We start from the raw sequence: 14,991 nt of genomic DNA, 5'->3' as shown, positions 1-14,991 counted from the left end.
AATTCAAAATAATATTTGCTTTTTAATGACAGGGAACTTCATGTATGCTGAAATCAAGTTCTGCTAGCTCATAACTTCCTAACATATTACTAATAAAGTCATTTTCCTGGAAACTTTAGCAGATTTGAGTTTGGGTTTACATTGTATATTTTGGTAGAGATTTTTCTCTGTATAAGTATTTAGCCCATAGCTTGGGCACTACACTATATGTGAGGCAGAAGACTAATATCAAGTGAGGTCCAGAAAATCCTATAATAAAGGCCACAAAATTAGCACGTGAAGAGAAGCAGTTCACAAAGAAGAGGGAACCCCCATGACTGTCTGGAGCTGTGGAGCCACTGGCCCAGGCTCAGAGGTACTCCAGAGTGTTTGAAGGCAACCTAGGGATTCTACATTATTGCAATGCACAGCTCTGGATGGAAACCTAAGAGGCCAGGGAGACACATGAGTCACGTAGAAATACCACATGTACAGATAGAGTATGTCTGAAAAGGCCATGCTGTGCAAATATCCCTGCTACTAAGCAAGGAATCCCAGTCCAATTCTTTATTCTGGGACTCAAGAATCTGGAACCCCTTTGGAGGAACCACTTGACTCTGATACCATCTATACATTCGAGAAGATCCCAGGAAAGCTGGATTCTTTTCTAGTGGGACACTGACTGACTTCTAAACAGGTGTATCTGTTTCAAAAAATTATCTACACTAACACCAAGTTTAACAAAGACAAAATAAGTCATTTTTCATAGCATTTGCCTTGGAAAGCACCTTATTGCATTAGGAGAATGGACCCTAATCTGTCATAATCTGTCAATTCAATGCACTAGTAGTTATGCTGAGAGCCATTGTTACTTAACAAAGTTTGTTAGTTCCTGGTTTTATTGTGCCTCCCTTCAATAATTAGACATAATAAACAGACAATACAAAGAGCTAACTAACATTTTCATATTTTCAGAGGAGCCAACTAGGCCATTTGATTGCCATATGTTTAAAAAGCTATTTATTGTCCAGACTTGCAAGCATTAAGGCATATGATTATTACAACCATGGAGGGCAATTGAATAAGTAAAAGTCTTAATGCAAATTACCTACAACTTGTAACCTTCAGTCCTTCCCTGGATCAGAGTTTTACATTTATTAATTAAATTAATTAATAAAAAGCAATCTCTCTCATTCTTCAGGTTCAAGAGGTGGGAGCCACTTCACAACACTGTCCCACTTCCACCCACACAACCCAGATTGCCTTTCAGGGGAATCTTGGACAGGTTTGGATACAAGACAAACCCTATGTGGCCGGGGGCAGGTGAAGGAGGTATCAGAACAAGCACCCTAAGAGAAAATCATCTTGAGATTCCAGACTTAGTTTATGCTTTTTGTAAAGCTAACAGGCAAGTCTTGAGTTGAAACCAAAAGCTCACCCTGAAATAAGCCTTTCCAAAGATGTGTGTGCTATGGATAATAATTATTTCATGTAATTCATGGTAATTCTTTAATGGTCTTGCAAAGCAAGGCAGTTTACTTAAATAAAATCCAATTAACAGCCTGTGGACTTGAGGTCTTTAAACAGGAGGTCACATGGAGGACTGAGGCTGCCCTGTGGCTGCAAGCTCCCATAGCCTCTCAAAGATCAGTCCAGAGCCCCCAGCTGCCTTTGTCCTTCTCAGACCCATCAATCCTCTACAATCTCAAAGCTAGTCTCAGCGTGAGAATCCCTGTTGGAATCAGAGGAATTAGGGATGGAGAGATGTCCGCAGGGCATCAGCTACTGGTGCTTGGGTGAATAGAACTCAGGAAGGCATTAGCCTGCTGAGCCTCCTTTTGGACAAGGTACTAATAAGAAAACGATGTTATGTAAGGCAATTACACATACCATGCATTTACTTTCCTGACTGTGAAGATCACACACATAACGCACATTAGAGTTTTAAAAAGCAGAAAGATGAGCTGGAGAGGTGACTCAGTGGTTATAATAACATACTGCTCAAAAGAAGACCTTGTAACTCCAGCCCTAGGGGGATCTAATAACCTCTTCTGGCCTCTATAGGCACATGCAGCATGTACACACACACAAAGAGAGAGAGAGAGAGAGAGAGAGAGAGAGAGAGAGAGAGAGAGAGAGAGGAGAGAGACATACGCATATACATAGCTACAAAGACACACATACACACAGAGAAACATACACAGACAGACACACATACACACATACAGAGAGAGAGGAAGAGAGATGCACAGATAGACCAGTACATATACCCTTTAAAAATAAAACAAATCCTTTTTTTAATAAAAAAAAAAAAAGAAAGAAAGACATCCCTCCCAAAGGGTGTAAGATTATCTTCAATCAGTCCTTGCCTATTCTTCCTCTACGTTTTAATTTTTACATATTTAAATTAACTTATGCAAATCATATACAAACATGTTTTTAGAAACCCTTGCATTCCGTTTGTCCGAGTGTACTGTAGGTTATAGAATGTTCTATTACTGAGACGTGCAGGTGGTTCCCATTATTGGGTAATGACAAGTAGCACGGCGGTAGAGATCCTTGTACAGAGCTCTTGACCTCATAATCTAGAGCTGTGTTTACGATAGACTCTCGCAGTGCTTCATCTATATATCTAATGCACAAGGTCAAGTCAAACGGCTCCCCAGAAGAGCCCAGCAACCAGCCAGAACGCTCAGCAGCAGCACAGGAACGCTCGTATTTATTACACACTTCCACCCACGTAAAAAGTTTAGTTGGTGATAATTTAGCAGGCACCACTACATATCTAAAGTCACTTGTTTGGGCTTATGATTATGAAATACACTATGGATTGCTCAGTTTGTGCATAGATTTGGCCCATGTGCAAAGCCATAAAAATGGGCCATTGGAAAACTTAAGTGCCCTCAGAGAGAATGTAATAGGCCAAAAGCGAAATTATCTGAAATTATCTACCTAGGCCTCTCTCTTCAATGATGAGCTGAGGACTAAAACCAAAGTCTTTTATTTCTTATCCACTTCAGGGTTCCTAGAGGTTTTCAGTAGGATTAAACCCTGCTTTAAAAATGGGGACATACAGAAAAGTAGAAAAGGCATTTGGTAACATGTGTTCTCCACTGGCTTTTCAAAGTCTTCGAGCGTCTCCTGGCAGGAACTTCTACCACAAAGCAGTTCTTTGATCTTACCTTTTAGAAGGGAAGAAACATGAAATATAAGTTTGTTTCAGGATGAACTACAGCAAAGCAGCACTGGGTTTGATCGGAAGCTGTATTAAGAGACTACCTGAGATCAAAGACAGGAGACTTCTGAGGGGTCTCTGTCTGCATCTTGCTGAAGTTGAGGGACTATCGGAGGCGGGCCATACTCAAGCACTTTCTGCAATGTCACCCAGCACATTCAAGTCTCTTCTCTCTCAAAACCCTACTGTGATTGTACAAGGCCCCGAACTCTTCATAAGGAAAGGAGCCATCTTTGCCCCCTTCCCTTGTACCTGGGTGGGCTTCTGGTTGCCATACGCAATAGAATTTTAACATGACATGCAATAACTCCACCCTAAGTGATTACAGACAATGAAGCTTGCTCCTTCCTGGCTCCTTGCTGGGAAGAATTCTTCTCAGAGTCATCAGCCACCACCTGAGAGAGTCCTGTGCCTTGAGACCAACAAACTGTGAAGAAGTCTACAGCACATAAAAAGGCTGTGGGTAGAAAGGCTGGGTGAAGGTTTCAAATGAAGCAAGCCAACTCAGGTGCCAGGAAGGAGGGAGGGAGTCTCCATTGACCTCAGTCCAGACACTACAGGGCAGCAGAAAGCCAATGTGGACACTTTTGCTGGATAACTGACTCACACTCTAACCTGGTGGATAGGATGCTCCTGGACAAATGAATAAACAGACAATTCTCAATGCTTTTTCTTTTTTCAGTTTGAGAAGCTTATGAGAGCTGAAAATTTTTCTGACACCACTACAAACAGTGCTTCCTTGTTGCTCCTGATCCTCGAGTGCTAAGAAGAGGAAAGGAAGAAAAGAATGAGTCACAGAGGGAGCAAGTGTAAGACATGGGTCAGAAAGCAGCATCTGTTCAGACACCACAAAGCAGAGTCACAACCACCAAAAGGAGATGCTGCAAATGCCACCCCGTTCCCTTCCTGCCTGCTAACTCAAGTGTCTGCTAGATTTAAAGCAAGATTTATTTATCAATGCACACAAACGTGTGTGCACACATACACAATGGGGCAGGGACAGACAAACCAATAATGACCAAGCAAAGTCTCTGTGGAAGCTTTCAGACACTTTTACTGGAAATAAAGTGTACCATAAAGAACTGGGTTAGCGTTGGGATTTGAAATCACCGATGCTCAGAGAACCTATCAACCAGAAATACATTTTTAGCTTTAATTGAAGCCACCACTTCTTTGTTCCTAATATAACTCATCTCCATAAATCCAGAGAACAAATCTGAATAAAACAGATTTACCCTAAGACAAGGCTTGCAATGTCAACAGAAGATGCCCTTAGATGCCCAAGGCTCTACCTTCGTGGCTCAGGAGGAGGGAAGGTGGCTGGATCATTCTAAAACTTCATGAAATGCTAAACATTCAGTAGTAGGCAAAACATAGGTGAAGGTTTAGAGACCTTCAAGATAAATTTTCTCTCCTTCAACACAAGTGAAAAGGATCCCCTGAGGAATTCAGTCCGTTTGAAGTTTTCATGTGGCCTTCCCATTTGTATGAGATTTAGCCAGCACCCTGCAATGGCAAATGTCTCCTCCTTGCCAGGACAATCATGTCGACTCAGAAAAAGCTATCTTCCATTGAGAAGACAATTGTTGTCTATAGAGATGAGAAACAAATGCTCATGACCCGGTTCACCTCATCCCAGCAGGCTTTTGCTTCAGCTTCCTCTGAGCAAACACAACGAAGTCTAGAGCAGTCAATCCTGCTGCCCCACACTGGGCCCCTGCAGTTGTTGCTATTTACCCTTCCTATTAATCTGTCAATGTTCTGATCAAACATGCGAAACAATATGGTGGGCACATAGTTAAGCTGGCCATTGCTAAGTAACTTGGGTCAGAGATGAAGAAAATGGGACACCGCCCCCCCAACCAACAAAATGTGAGGCCTAAATGCAATTGCTCAGAAGGTTCAACAATGCGGGCATATGACAATTTTTTTTCAGAGTGACTCTGATTTAGCACCCCTCTTGCCAAAAAGTGTGATCCCCACAAACTATTCAGTTCCAGAATCTAAATGCAGATCATGTCACTGTCCCTATCGTCACAGAGTAACACTGTCTGGGCGTGTTGTAAAAGAAGCGGGTTGTTAGAAGATGCCTTTGCCCTGAACTGAACAAGCTATTGAGTTCAGTTTAACACCCACAGATGAGCTCACAACAGAAATACTCTTTGAGCCGAATAAGTTAGAAAGTTCTTCATTCAGCATGCTCCAGAAATTAAAAACATGGAATTTCATTTCTCCAAAATGTAATCCAAATGTAGTCCAATATTGTTTAATACATTTAATAACTTGTTTCCTTACTTCCCTTTCCTGCTAGCCCAGAGAAGGCTTCAGCTATGGTTTGAATATGAAATGTCCCCCAGGGACTCACATGTCAGAGCTCTTGATTCCCAGCTGGTGGCACTGTTTCCGGAGGCTTCACAACCTTTAGGAGATGAAGCCTTCCTGGAGTGGACGACTAGGCACAGAAGTCGATATGACTTCCTGTCCAGTCTTTGCTTCCTAACAATGTGACCTAGCAAATGCACGGTGACCAACTTGCCTCCCACTCTGACTATCACACAGTCTCTGTCATCTTGGATGCATCTTCTCAAACTGTAATCCCAGACAAAGCCCTCCCCCTGTTAGCTGCTTCTTTTCAAGCATTTGGTCACAGCAGTATGGAACGTAGCTAATGCCTTCTCAACACAAAGTTCCAAAGAGCCTCCTCTATTCCACTGGAGTTGGCAAAAGCAAACAAACAAACAAACAAACAAACAAAAAATGGAACCTGCTTTACCCACTAGCACTGGCCATAGAACCAAAAATTAATCAAGTGAAAACAACAAATGTCTAACTAAGCCAGGCCCTGATGAAAACTGCAGTGTGTGTGTTCTCCTGCTGTGGTTTCAAGAACAGGTCTGAATGGGAGTGGTTGACTGATCATCACTATGGGATGTCAGGACACAGCAGAGAACATTGACAGAGACATGGTTGAAGTCAGGCTGGGTAGGTCCTAAGTAAGTTCCCCCTGTGTGGCTATTTAGTGGTTGTTTGAATCCTGAGATGCAAATAACTTCTCTGAGATTTGTCTGCTCAGCTATGTCTAGGTCATATGATCATCTTGACAGTCAAGATACTAGGGGACCTTAACTGAACTATATCCTCAGAACTAGAGGAAGCAAAGAGAGTTTTGTAAAATGTGCTTTGGGTGACAGGAATATTCTTGGGCTGGTTAAACAAAACAAGAACTGTTCCATGACTTCGTGGGGTAAAAAGATAAAACAGCATATGTGTAAGTGTATGTATATATGTACATCTATATATGCACATATGTGTATATTTCTATGCATATGTATGTATGTGTATGTGGGTGCATATGTAATTATGTACATATGTATGAAGGATTTAGAAGCTGACACACAGTAAGTATTCTGTAAGTGGCAGCACAAATGATGGGGCACTTTTGTCATTACCAATCTTTGTTCTCAAAAATATCAAGTAATGGGGCTATTTATAGAAGGACATAAAATAGTGCAGATGAGTCCATCACTAACTAGTGTCAGCTTAAATCTGACTAATAAGGCAATATGATAACATATATTGAGAGAGAGAGAGAGAGAAGAGAGAGAGAGACAGACAGAGAGAGAGACAAAGACAGAGACAGAGAGACAGAGAGAGACAAAGAGAGAGACAGAGAGAGACAAAGAGAGAGAGAGAGATTAGTGAGTCTCAGTAGACTAATCTAAGAAGGGATACACAGGGCACATAGTAAAAATTACAAGTTAAAATGGACATCTTAGTCTTTACTATAAAATAATTCCACATAAAACTCGATCTTCCAGCAAGTTTTGGCTTGTATAAGCAGGCAGATAACTATTACAAACCCAGACAGGATGGGACACTCTTGTCTTGGGTCAGTTGAAATGTGGCTTTCAACAACCAAGCTGATATCTCTCTTTAAAAGACAGGCTTCTTTAATTTATTTTTTTATTTTATGTGCATTGGCATTTCACCTGCATATGTATCTATGTGAAGGTATCAGAATTCCTGGAACTGGAGTTACAGACAGTGGTGAGCTGGGAATTGAACCCAGGCTCTCTGGAAGAGCAGTCAATGCTCTAAACCACTGAGCCATCTCATCACAAACATTTTATACCAGATCAGCTCATATCTCCTAAACAGCAAGAGTAATCTAAACAGTAAGAGAAATCTCCCTCATGCATTTGAGCTGATTCTGAGAAGCTACCGGTTATAGCATGAACATGTACCCCAGTTTCTAAAGAGCAAAAAAGGAAGTGTGATATTTTGCACACACAGGATTCTCTGACATGCACTTTCTTTTCTAGTACAGAGTGGTAGCTCATCTTTATAAAATACTTTGTTGTGCTCCAGCTTACTGAAGAACACACCATGTTAAGGGGCATAATGACAATGATCCATTCGTGCTACTTGTTAAGTATTTGACTAGGTTCTGGGTGGCACATGGAAGCAAAACTGGCCCACTCTTCACCTCCAGCAGGAGACCCAGACAGAAGAGGGAAGAAGCTCCTTGGAGAAAAATGATAGTGTGAAGTGAGAGGGCACAGAGTGAATAGTAGACGCATGGCTCATTGAAGATCCTCTGAGCAGAGATATGAACTGTGGAAGAGGGAAAGCCATTCCTCACCAAGGAGGAACAGTGAGCACAAGGCTCCGGTGTGGCAAGATGGCCAGAGCCAGACCAGAACAAGCTGAGGAAGCGGGAAGATAAGCTAGGAAGTTCACTTTAGTCCCTAGCATCCTTCTAGGTACTACCACCCCCGGTCTGTACACGATACCTTACCTGCCCAAAGGAACTTTGCAACTGTAAGGTGGGATTATCCTAACTGTTGAAGGGTGAAGCAGAAGACACCAGAGCAAGGCCACTCAAGAGGGAGTCAATCTATGGATGCTAGCTTTGAGGAAGAGGAAAAGCTGCAGGAGCCAAGCTCAGGCAGGGTCAAGAAGCTGGAAAAGATGAAGAAATGGACGGTCCTCCGGGAATGACCAGTACAGTGTTATGCCAAATTTTTTTAATCCAAAAGACGTGTTGGATGTCTGACCTACAGGGCTGGAGTGGCCAAAAAAAAAAAAAAGTATTTTCTAAAGGCATACACAATTTGCTCTCATTTGCATACTTCACACATCATTGCAGCCTAATGAATAGAAACTAGCAGGATGTTTCACACTGTGAGAGCAGAATCACTAATTCAAGAATAAAAATGAATGGCTGACCTGGAGCAAACCCGCTGATTCAAAAAAAAAAAAAAAAAAAGTAAAAAGTTTCTTTCACACATTACCTGCATCCTGTTTTTCAAGAGTCTAATTATTTAGAAGGCTTCTCCCATTCCTCCACACGAGTCACTTTATGCATTTATCTGTGCTTTTAGTCTCCTGTAACAACAGATGGAGAAAGGACCGGGTATAGAGATGGAATGATCAATTAAGGCACTCCGTCATTCGATCGAAAACATGTTACTTCTTGACGATGAATTCTGAGAATACTTTATACTTTTGCAAAATGTAAGACTATTTGCCGGGTGAGGGTCTAGGGACGGCTTGGGTCTCTATTAGTTTGTGGATTTTGTTTTATTTTTGCACTGAAAGCTTTTTTTTTTCCTTTAACAAAGGGTGTGATTATGTTGGGCCTCAAACTCAGAGAATCCCCAAGACATGAGTGTGGAATTACAAGAGTGTGTATTTTTCCAAATCATTTCCAGGGTATAGAAATGCAACTGTGAGCAAAAATTTCTGTTTGTGGCCTACCTACCATGTGACGGTTAGGAAAGTTTATAGACTTAGAGGGTCTATCAACCCAAGGACTGAGAGTATCTTCAGACAGTGTGAGGCCTATAGCAGAAATTTTCCCGCTTTGATATTTTGACCAATGCTTGGAAGGTTTCTTACCTCAATTTATGACATTCTTTTTTCTGTTACCATAAAAGACTCACGAAACTGGTGCCTCATTTAAACATGAAATTTGAAGTAACCTACAGCTGTGTCCCCAGACCATGGTCACCCTCTTTTGGCTCCAGATAAAATGTTCTTACCCCTTTGGGGAGAAAGCTGTTCTTTATGTCACCATAATCTTAAATGCAAGCTAGCCAGTGCTCATAGTAATGCTTAAATATGTGTCTGAGGATTACTGGCGATTTTTTTTTTTTTTGGTTTTTTTGAGACAGGGTTTCTCTGTGTAGCCCTGGTTGTCCTGGAACTCACTCTGTAGACCAGGCTGGCCTTGAACTCAGAAATCCACCTGCCTCTGCCTCCCGAGCGCTGGGATTAAAGGTGTGCGCCACCACGACCGGCTTACTGTCGATCTTTAATGTGAGCAGCTGTCCATCTTGCTAATATAGACAGCTATTCTTTCTTCTTCCTTTAAAGTTTTCTTGCCTTTAAAGTTCTTCAGCAAACTGCACTAGCTTGCATCTCCAATTATGTGAAGAGCTATGGTGGTATGCATGACTGTATTCCTCCAAAACAGATTTATTATGAGGTAAATATAGTAAATCCATATTTGTGTGTCCCTCGCTGTGGCTTCTAGAAGACTCTAGATTGTCAAAGTGCTCTAAGTAGACAGGAAAAGGTAATTATATTGGGGAAACATTCAATTAAAATATCTTAGAAGACAGGCATTGGTGGTGCATGCCTTTAATCTCAGTCAGAGGCCAGCAGATCTCTTAAGTTCAAGGACAGACTGGTTCTCAGAGCCAGTTCCAAAACAGCCAGAGCTGTAACACAGAGGAACCTTGTCTTTGAAAACCATATATATATATATATATATGTATATATATATATATGTATATATATATATACACACACACACATACACATACATAACTGGTTACAAAGGGTTGAATATGTAGGAAGGAAAAGAATAAGGTACAGGAAATCAGAGGGGGAGATACTGAGAGGTCAATTCTCCCACACAAGGAATGGAACTCACAAACATTCAGTCTGCCCACATGTTGGATATTCTTTGTTATTTCTGATATTTAAAAGAATTGATGTATTCTCATGCTCAGGTACAATATGTGCTATCTTTTTTTTTTCTTTTTGGAGACATCTTTATAAATTTGAACAGACTCCCTTCTAATCACAGTTTGTAAGAGCCTTGTTTTTTATTTTAAACCAGGAGCAGATGGTGAGTCTGTTCAGCGTTTTAAGATGATCACATTTGCATTTTTTACCTGTTAATGTGGTATTGTGCTAATAAAGTTTATGACATTTATCTGTTAACATGGCGTTGTGCTACTAAAGTTTATGACACTGAGCCAGTCGAGCTTTCCTGGCCACGTGTGTTCATTTGTCAGCGCTGGACTGTGTTACTCTCATAGTAATTTTTGTCAGTGACCATGAGTGAAATTCATCCTACCCCCACCCCCACCTTGTGATCTTTATGTTTTTATCAAGGTTATGCTAGTCCCACAAAAGGATTTAGGATATTAACTTTCCTAAACCACTGATAGGTGTTTATATATAACTGAAATACTTGTCTTATAGACTTGAACAACTGTTTATTAAACAACTTATTTTCATTGTTGGTGTTGGACCTTTCTGGAGGTGTTGCTTTAACTTGGAGACAAGATCTTGCTATATAATATTGCCTGGACTACGACTCACTATGGAAACCAGGCTGGCCTTGAACTTGAAGATGCAACTGCCTCTGCCTCTGCCTCCTGAGTGCTGGATTAAAGGTGAGCTCCACAGGTACCTGGCTGGAAAGCTCCTTGCTCGTGAAACCCTCTACTTTGTTTGCTAACCTAAAGCATTAATTACAAGGACAGAAGGAGACATCCTACAGCTATCCATTTTCTCCTCAGAGAACAAAAGATCCAGTCTTTCTGCTTTTGAATTGAGAGAAAGAAAGACACAAAATTCCAAAGACATGTTTTTAAATTCTATTTTTAAATTCTATTCATCTCAGGCTCTGTTTCTGTTTCATTTTCCTGGAAATATTTTAAAAAAAATTCTTGATCTTTATCATTTCTGTGTCTCATTTTGTGTGTTTTCCCCAGATTTTACTAGTCAGACATATTATTTGCAACTAGTAACCTTGTTCATTTCAACTGGCTCCATCTATTATTTCTGTCCATGACTCTTTATGTATAAATTGCTTATAACATCTAGAAGAGTCCCAGACAGTGGTGACATTGTCTTATTGTGTGAGTCTAGTTTGAGTCCCTTAGCTTTTGTTGTTAAGTATGACAGTGACCCTCAGTAAAATGGACACTTTATTATCTCAATGGGTAAGAGAGGCGAGTGGAGTAAGAATACTAAAACATGTTTATATGCACGTATAGAAGTGCCAAAGAATACATTTTAGGGTATTTTAAGTTTTTATAAAGAATAACTATTGGACATTTGTGTCTTAGTTGGGGTATCTATAGCTGTAGACTGGCCAAAACCAACTTGGAAAGGAAAGGGCTTGTGTGCCCTTGCAGTGATCCAGTCATACTCCATCAGGGAAGGACGTCAGGGCAGGAGCTCAAGGCTGGAACCTGGAGGCAGGAACTGAAGCAAGGGTCACTGAGGAGCATTGCTTACTGACTTTCTCCCTGTGGCTTGCTCAGTCTGCTTCCCTACACAGCCCAGAACCACATTCCCAGGAATGGCATGGCCACAGTGGGCTGAGCTCTCCCACATTAATCATTAAGTTAAGAAAATGTCCCTACAGGCCAATCTTATGGAGGTATTTTCTTCATAAGATTGTGGTCCCCCTTCTCAGACAATGATAACCTATGTCAGGTTAACAAGAATTAACTAGGACATACCTTTTGTTTGGAATTTAACAGGTGTTGTGGATGAATATGTTTATCCTACTCTTGTGATATATTTCTAAAGTGCTTAATGCTAAACTACCATTAAATAGGATCCACCTAATATGTACACTCATGAATTTAATATATTCAAGATGTTTTCAAGACAGTAACATGCATATTTATGAGTAAAATAGCTTGTTGGCTTTGTTTTGTTATTCTTTTCCAAGTGAAAATACCATACGAACTGGGAAAGTCTCATCAGCTATTTCATTTCGTAATTGATTGTATTATCATGAATTTCTACATAGCAATCTCTTTAAATTGAAAGCTCTTTTACATTCTAAAGCAAGAGAAAATTAGTTCCTGTATTCTGTTTCCTTGGGATTACAGGTACCACGGCTTCAACTGTGCTCTGCAGAGGTCATACTGAAACAAATACCTGGGCTGTAGAGATGGTTCAACAGCTAATCACACAGCCGATCTTCTAGAGAACCCAGGTTCAAATCCCTGTACCCACATGGCCACTAACAACCTTCTCTAACTCCAGTTCCAGGGGATCTGACACTGTCTTCTGCCTCCATGAGCACTGCACACGAGAGCCACAAGCATACATGCAGAAAAAAAATACCCATAAACCATATTATAAAACTAAATAAGTCTTCAAAAAATACAATTCCTCCTTTCAACAGATAATTGGTGATACTGAAGAAAACCTACATCTATTAGGATAAATTTATGGGGACCTTTAAAAAAATTGTAAGAAGACCAGAGAAATGGTTCAGTAGTTAAGAGCACTGGCTGCTTGTTCCAGGGGATCCAATGCCCTTTCTGGCTTCAGCAGGTGCTACGTTCATGTGATGTACATGCATGCAGGCAAAACATCCATACACAGAAAATAAAAATAAATAGTCGTATCTTAAAAGAAAGTAAAATGGAGTAAAGGTCTTTGTCTCAGCCTTCGTTCTTGTCCTGTATCCTTCCCTGGGCCCAGATGTTCATACCTAGAGCTCTTGCTTCTCCATGGCAACCAGACTTTGTGGATGTAGTAGCTAGCCCTGCCAGATTCTCCTATCTAATGTAGGTCCTGTGCCTGTAAGTGATCACCATCAGTTTTAATCACCAATACTAGGAAAACCATTCTGGCTTCAAACAGAAACCTCATTCATCAATTCATCTTTTCTAAGTCCCTTTGCATACATCAATATGATAAGCTGATATGAAATAATCAAAATGCTCCTTCGGTCTACGATCCAGGACTCTGAAGAGAAGGGAAGATTTAGCTGGGTGTGATAGCATACTCTTATAATTCCTGCACTCAGGAGACTGGGGCAGGAAAACTATAATTTCAAAGTTAGCCTGTAGTGGTGGTTTGAAAGAAAATGCCCCCCACAAGCTCATAAGAAGTGGCAGGCACTATTAGGGGGTATGGTTTTGTTGTACAAAGCGTGCTACTGGGGTGGACCTTTACTTTCAGAAGTTAAAGCCAGGCCCAGTGCCACCCTCTCTTCCTGTTGCCTGCCGGTCCAGAGCAGAACTCTCAGCTCTTTAAGCACCATGTCTGCGTGCACACTGCCATGCTCCCCACCATGACAGTAATGGACTAAATCTCTGAACCCAATTAAATGGGTTCAGCCCTAAATATTTTTCCTTGCCGTGGTTATGGTGTCTCTTCAAGCAGTAGAACGCCTACCTAAGACATCTGGTCTGCATAAAGCAGAGAGAGAACAGAGAGAGAGAAAGAGAGGATGAGATAGAATTTATCTCCTGAATTCTAAATGACTCCTCCCCAGTTTCAGTTTTATGTGTGTGTTCATGTGTAAGTTTGTATGTGTCTGTGTGTGTATATGTGTCTGTGTTTGTGTGTGTGTTTGTATATGTGTCTGTGTGTGTTTGTGTGTAGGTTTGTATATGTCTGTGAGTTTGTATGTGTGTTTGTGTGTGTGTGTCTCTGTGTCTGTGTGTTTGTGTGTATGTGTGTATATGTGTGTCTGTGTGTGTATTTGTGTGTGTCTATGTATGCATGTATGTGTGTGTTGGTATGTTTTTGTGTGTATTTGTGTATGTTTGTGTTTGTGTGTGTGTATGTGTGTGTGTGTGTGTGTGTGTGTGTGTGTGTGTTCTTAAATGGACTTGCCAGTCATTTGTACATTGTTTCCTGATTTCCAAAATGCTGCACGGTGGAAGACAACTATAACTACCCTAGCTGCATGTCATTACAGCTGTATGCCCCAAATACCTCTAGACCCATGGCACAGCTTCTCTTTGCTTCTCCCTGTCGGCCTCTATGACCTCACACAATGTTTCTTCTCTGTACTACTTCATACGCTCCTACTCATTCCCTCCATCCATTCGTTATAACCCTTACTGCTTTCTTTTCCAGGATGGTTCCTAGCTTCCAAGCCTTTCTCTGGATTGATCTAAGCTCAAATCACATTTCTGGTTCCTGTGCAAAAGTTGGCAATCTTACTGGCCTAGCTAATCTCCTTATGTCATGTCAAATCGCAGGTCTCCAGAAAGCTACACAATGACTGCCCCCACGCCAGAGAAGTCAGCTGTTTGACCCTACACCCAGCCATTTAGCCCTTCAACAATAGCTCAAAATGAACACATTGGAAGAGAGGTCTTGATTTGCAGGTCGCATGCTGGTTCACACCTGCCTTCTCCATACACCACATGTGGAGCTGAGCTCACCCTTGCTGCTTCCTGTCCCAACCACAATTATTCATTCCACAGATCTCATTACTTTTCTCTAAAACAGATCCGAAGGCCACCCGTTCCCTTCATTTCCATTAACACAATTTAATCTAAGACACCATATATACCTTGTCTGAATGATGAAATGGCCTCCCCACAGCTCTCTAACCAGCCATTGCATGTCTAATCTTGCCCGTCAATCCGTAAGGTCTCTACTCTGATCTCATGAATTGGCCAGTGCCCATTATAAAAGAGCTTCAGACTGTGAGTTCTCTCTCTCTCTCTCTCTCTCTCTCTCTCTCTCTCTCTCTCTCTCTCTCTCTCTCA

The 14,991-nt window shown here is 41.2% G+C and overlaps 1 protein-coding gene across 4 annotated transcripts in view; it reads right to left on the bottom strand.

Annotated features, from left to right (window-relative positions):
• C10H12orf42 (chromosome 10 C12orf42 homolog) overlaps positions 1 to 14,991 on the bottom strand; it is a 157,876-nt gene that overhangs the window by 139,504 nt on the left and 3,381 nt on the right. For all 4 annotated transcript variants that reach the window (XM_021174793.2, XM_021174791.2, XM_021174795.2 and 1 more), the window contains exon 2: positions 8,509 to 8,602. In XM_021174793.2, the coding sequence (XP_021030452.1) occupies positions 8,509 to 8,514 (6 nt within the window). In that variant the 5' untranslated portion in view covers positions 8,515 to 8,602. The remainder of the gene's footprint in view (positions 1 to 8,508; positions 8,603 to 14,991) is intronic.

The sequence above is a fragment of the Mus caroli genome, chromosome 10, assembly GCF_900094665.2.
Source record: "Mus caroli chromosome 10, CAROLI_EIJ_v1.1, whole genome shotgun sequence".
Lineage (NCBI taxonomy): Eukaryota > Metazoa > Chordata > Mammalia > Rodentia > Muridae > Mus > Mus caroli.
The sequence above is the reverse complement of the archived record's forward strand: the minus strand, read 5'-3'. Positions and strand labels throughout refer to the sequence as shown.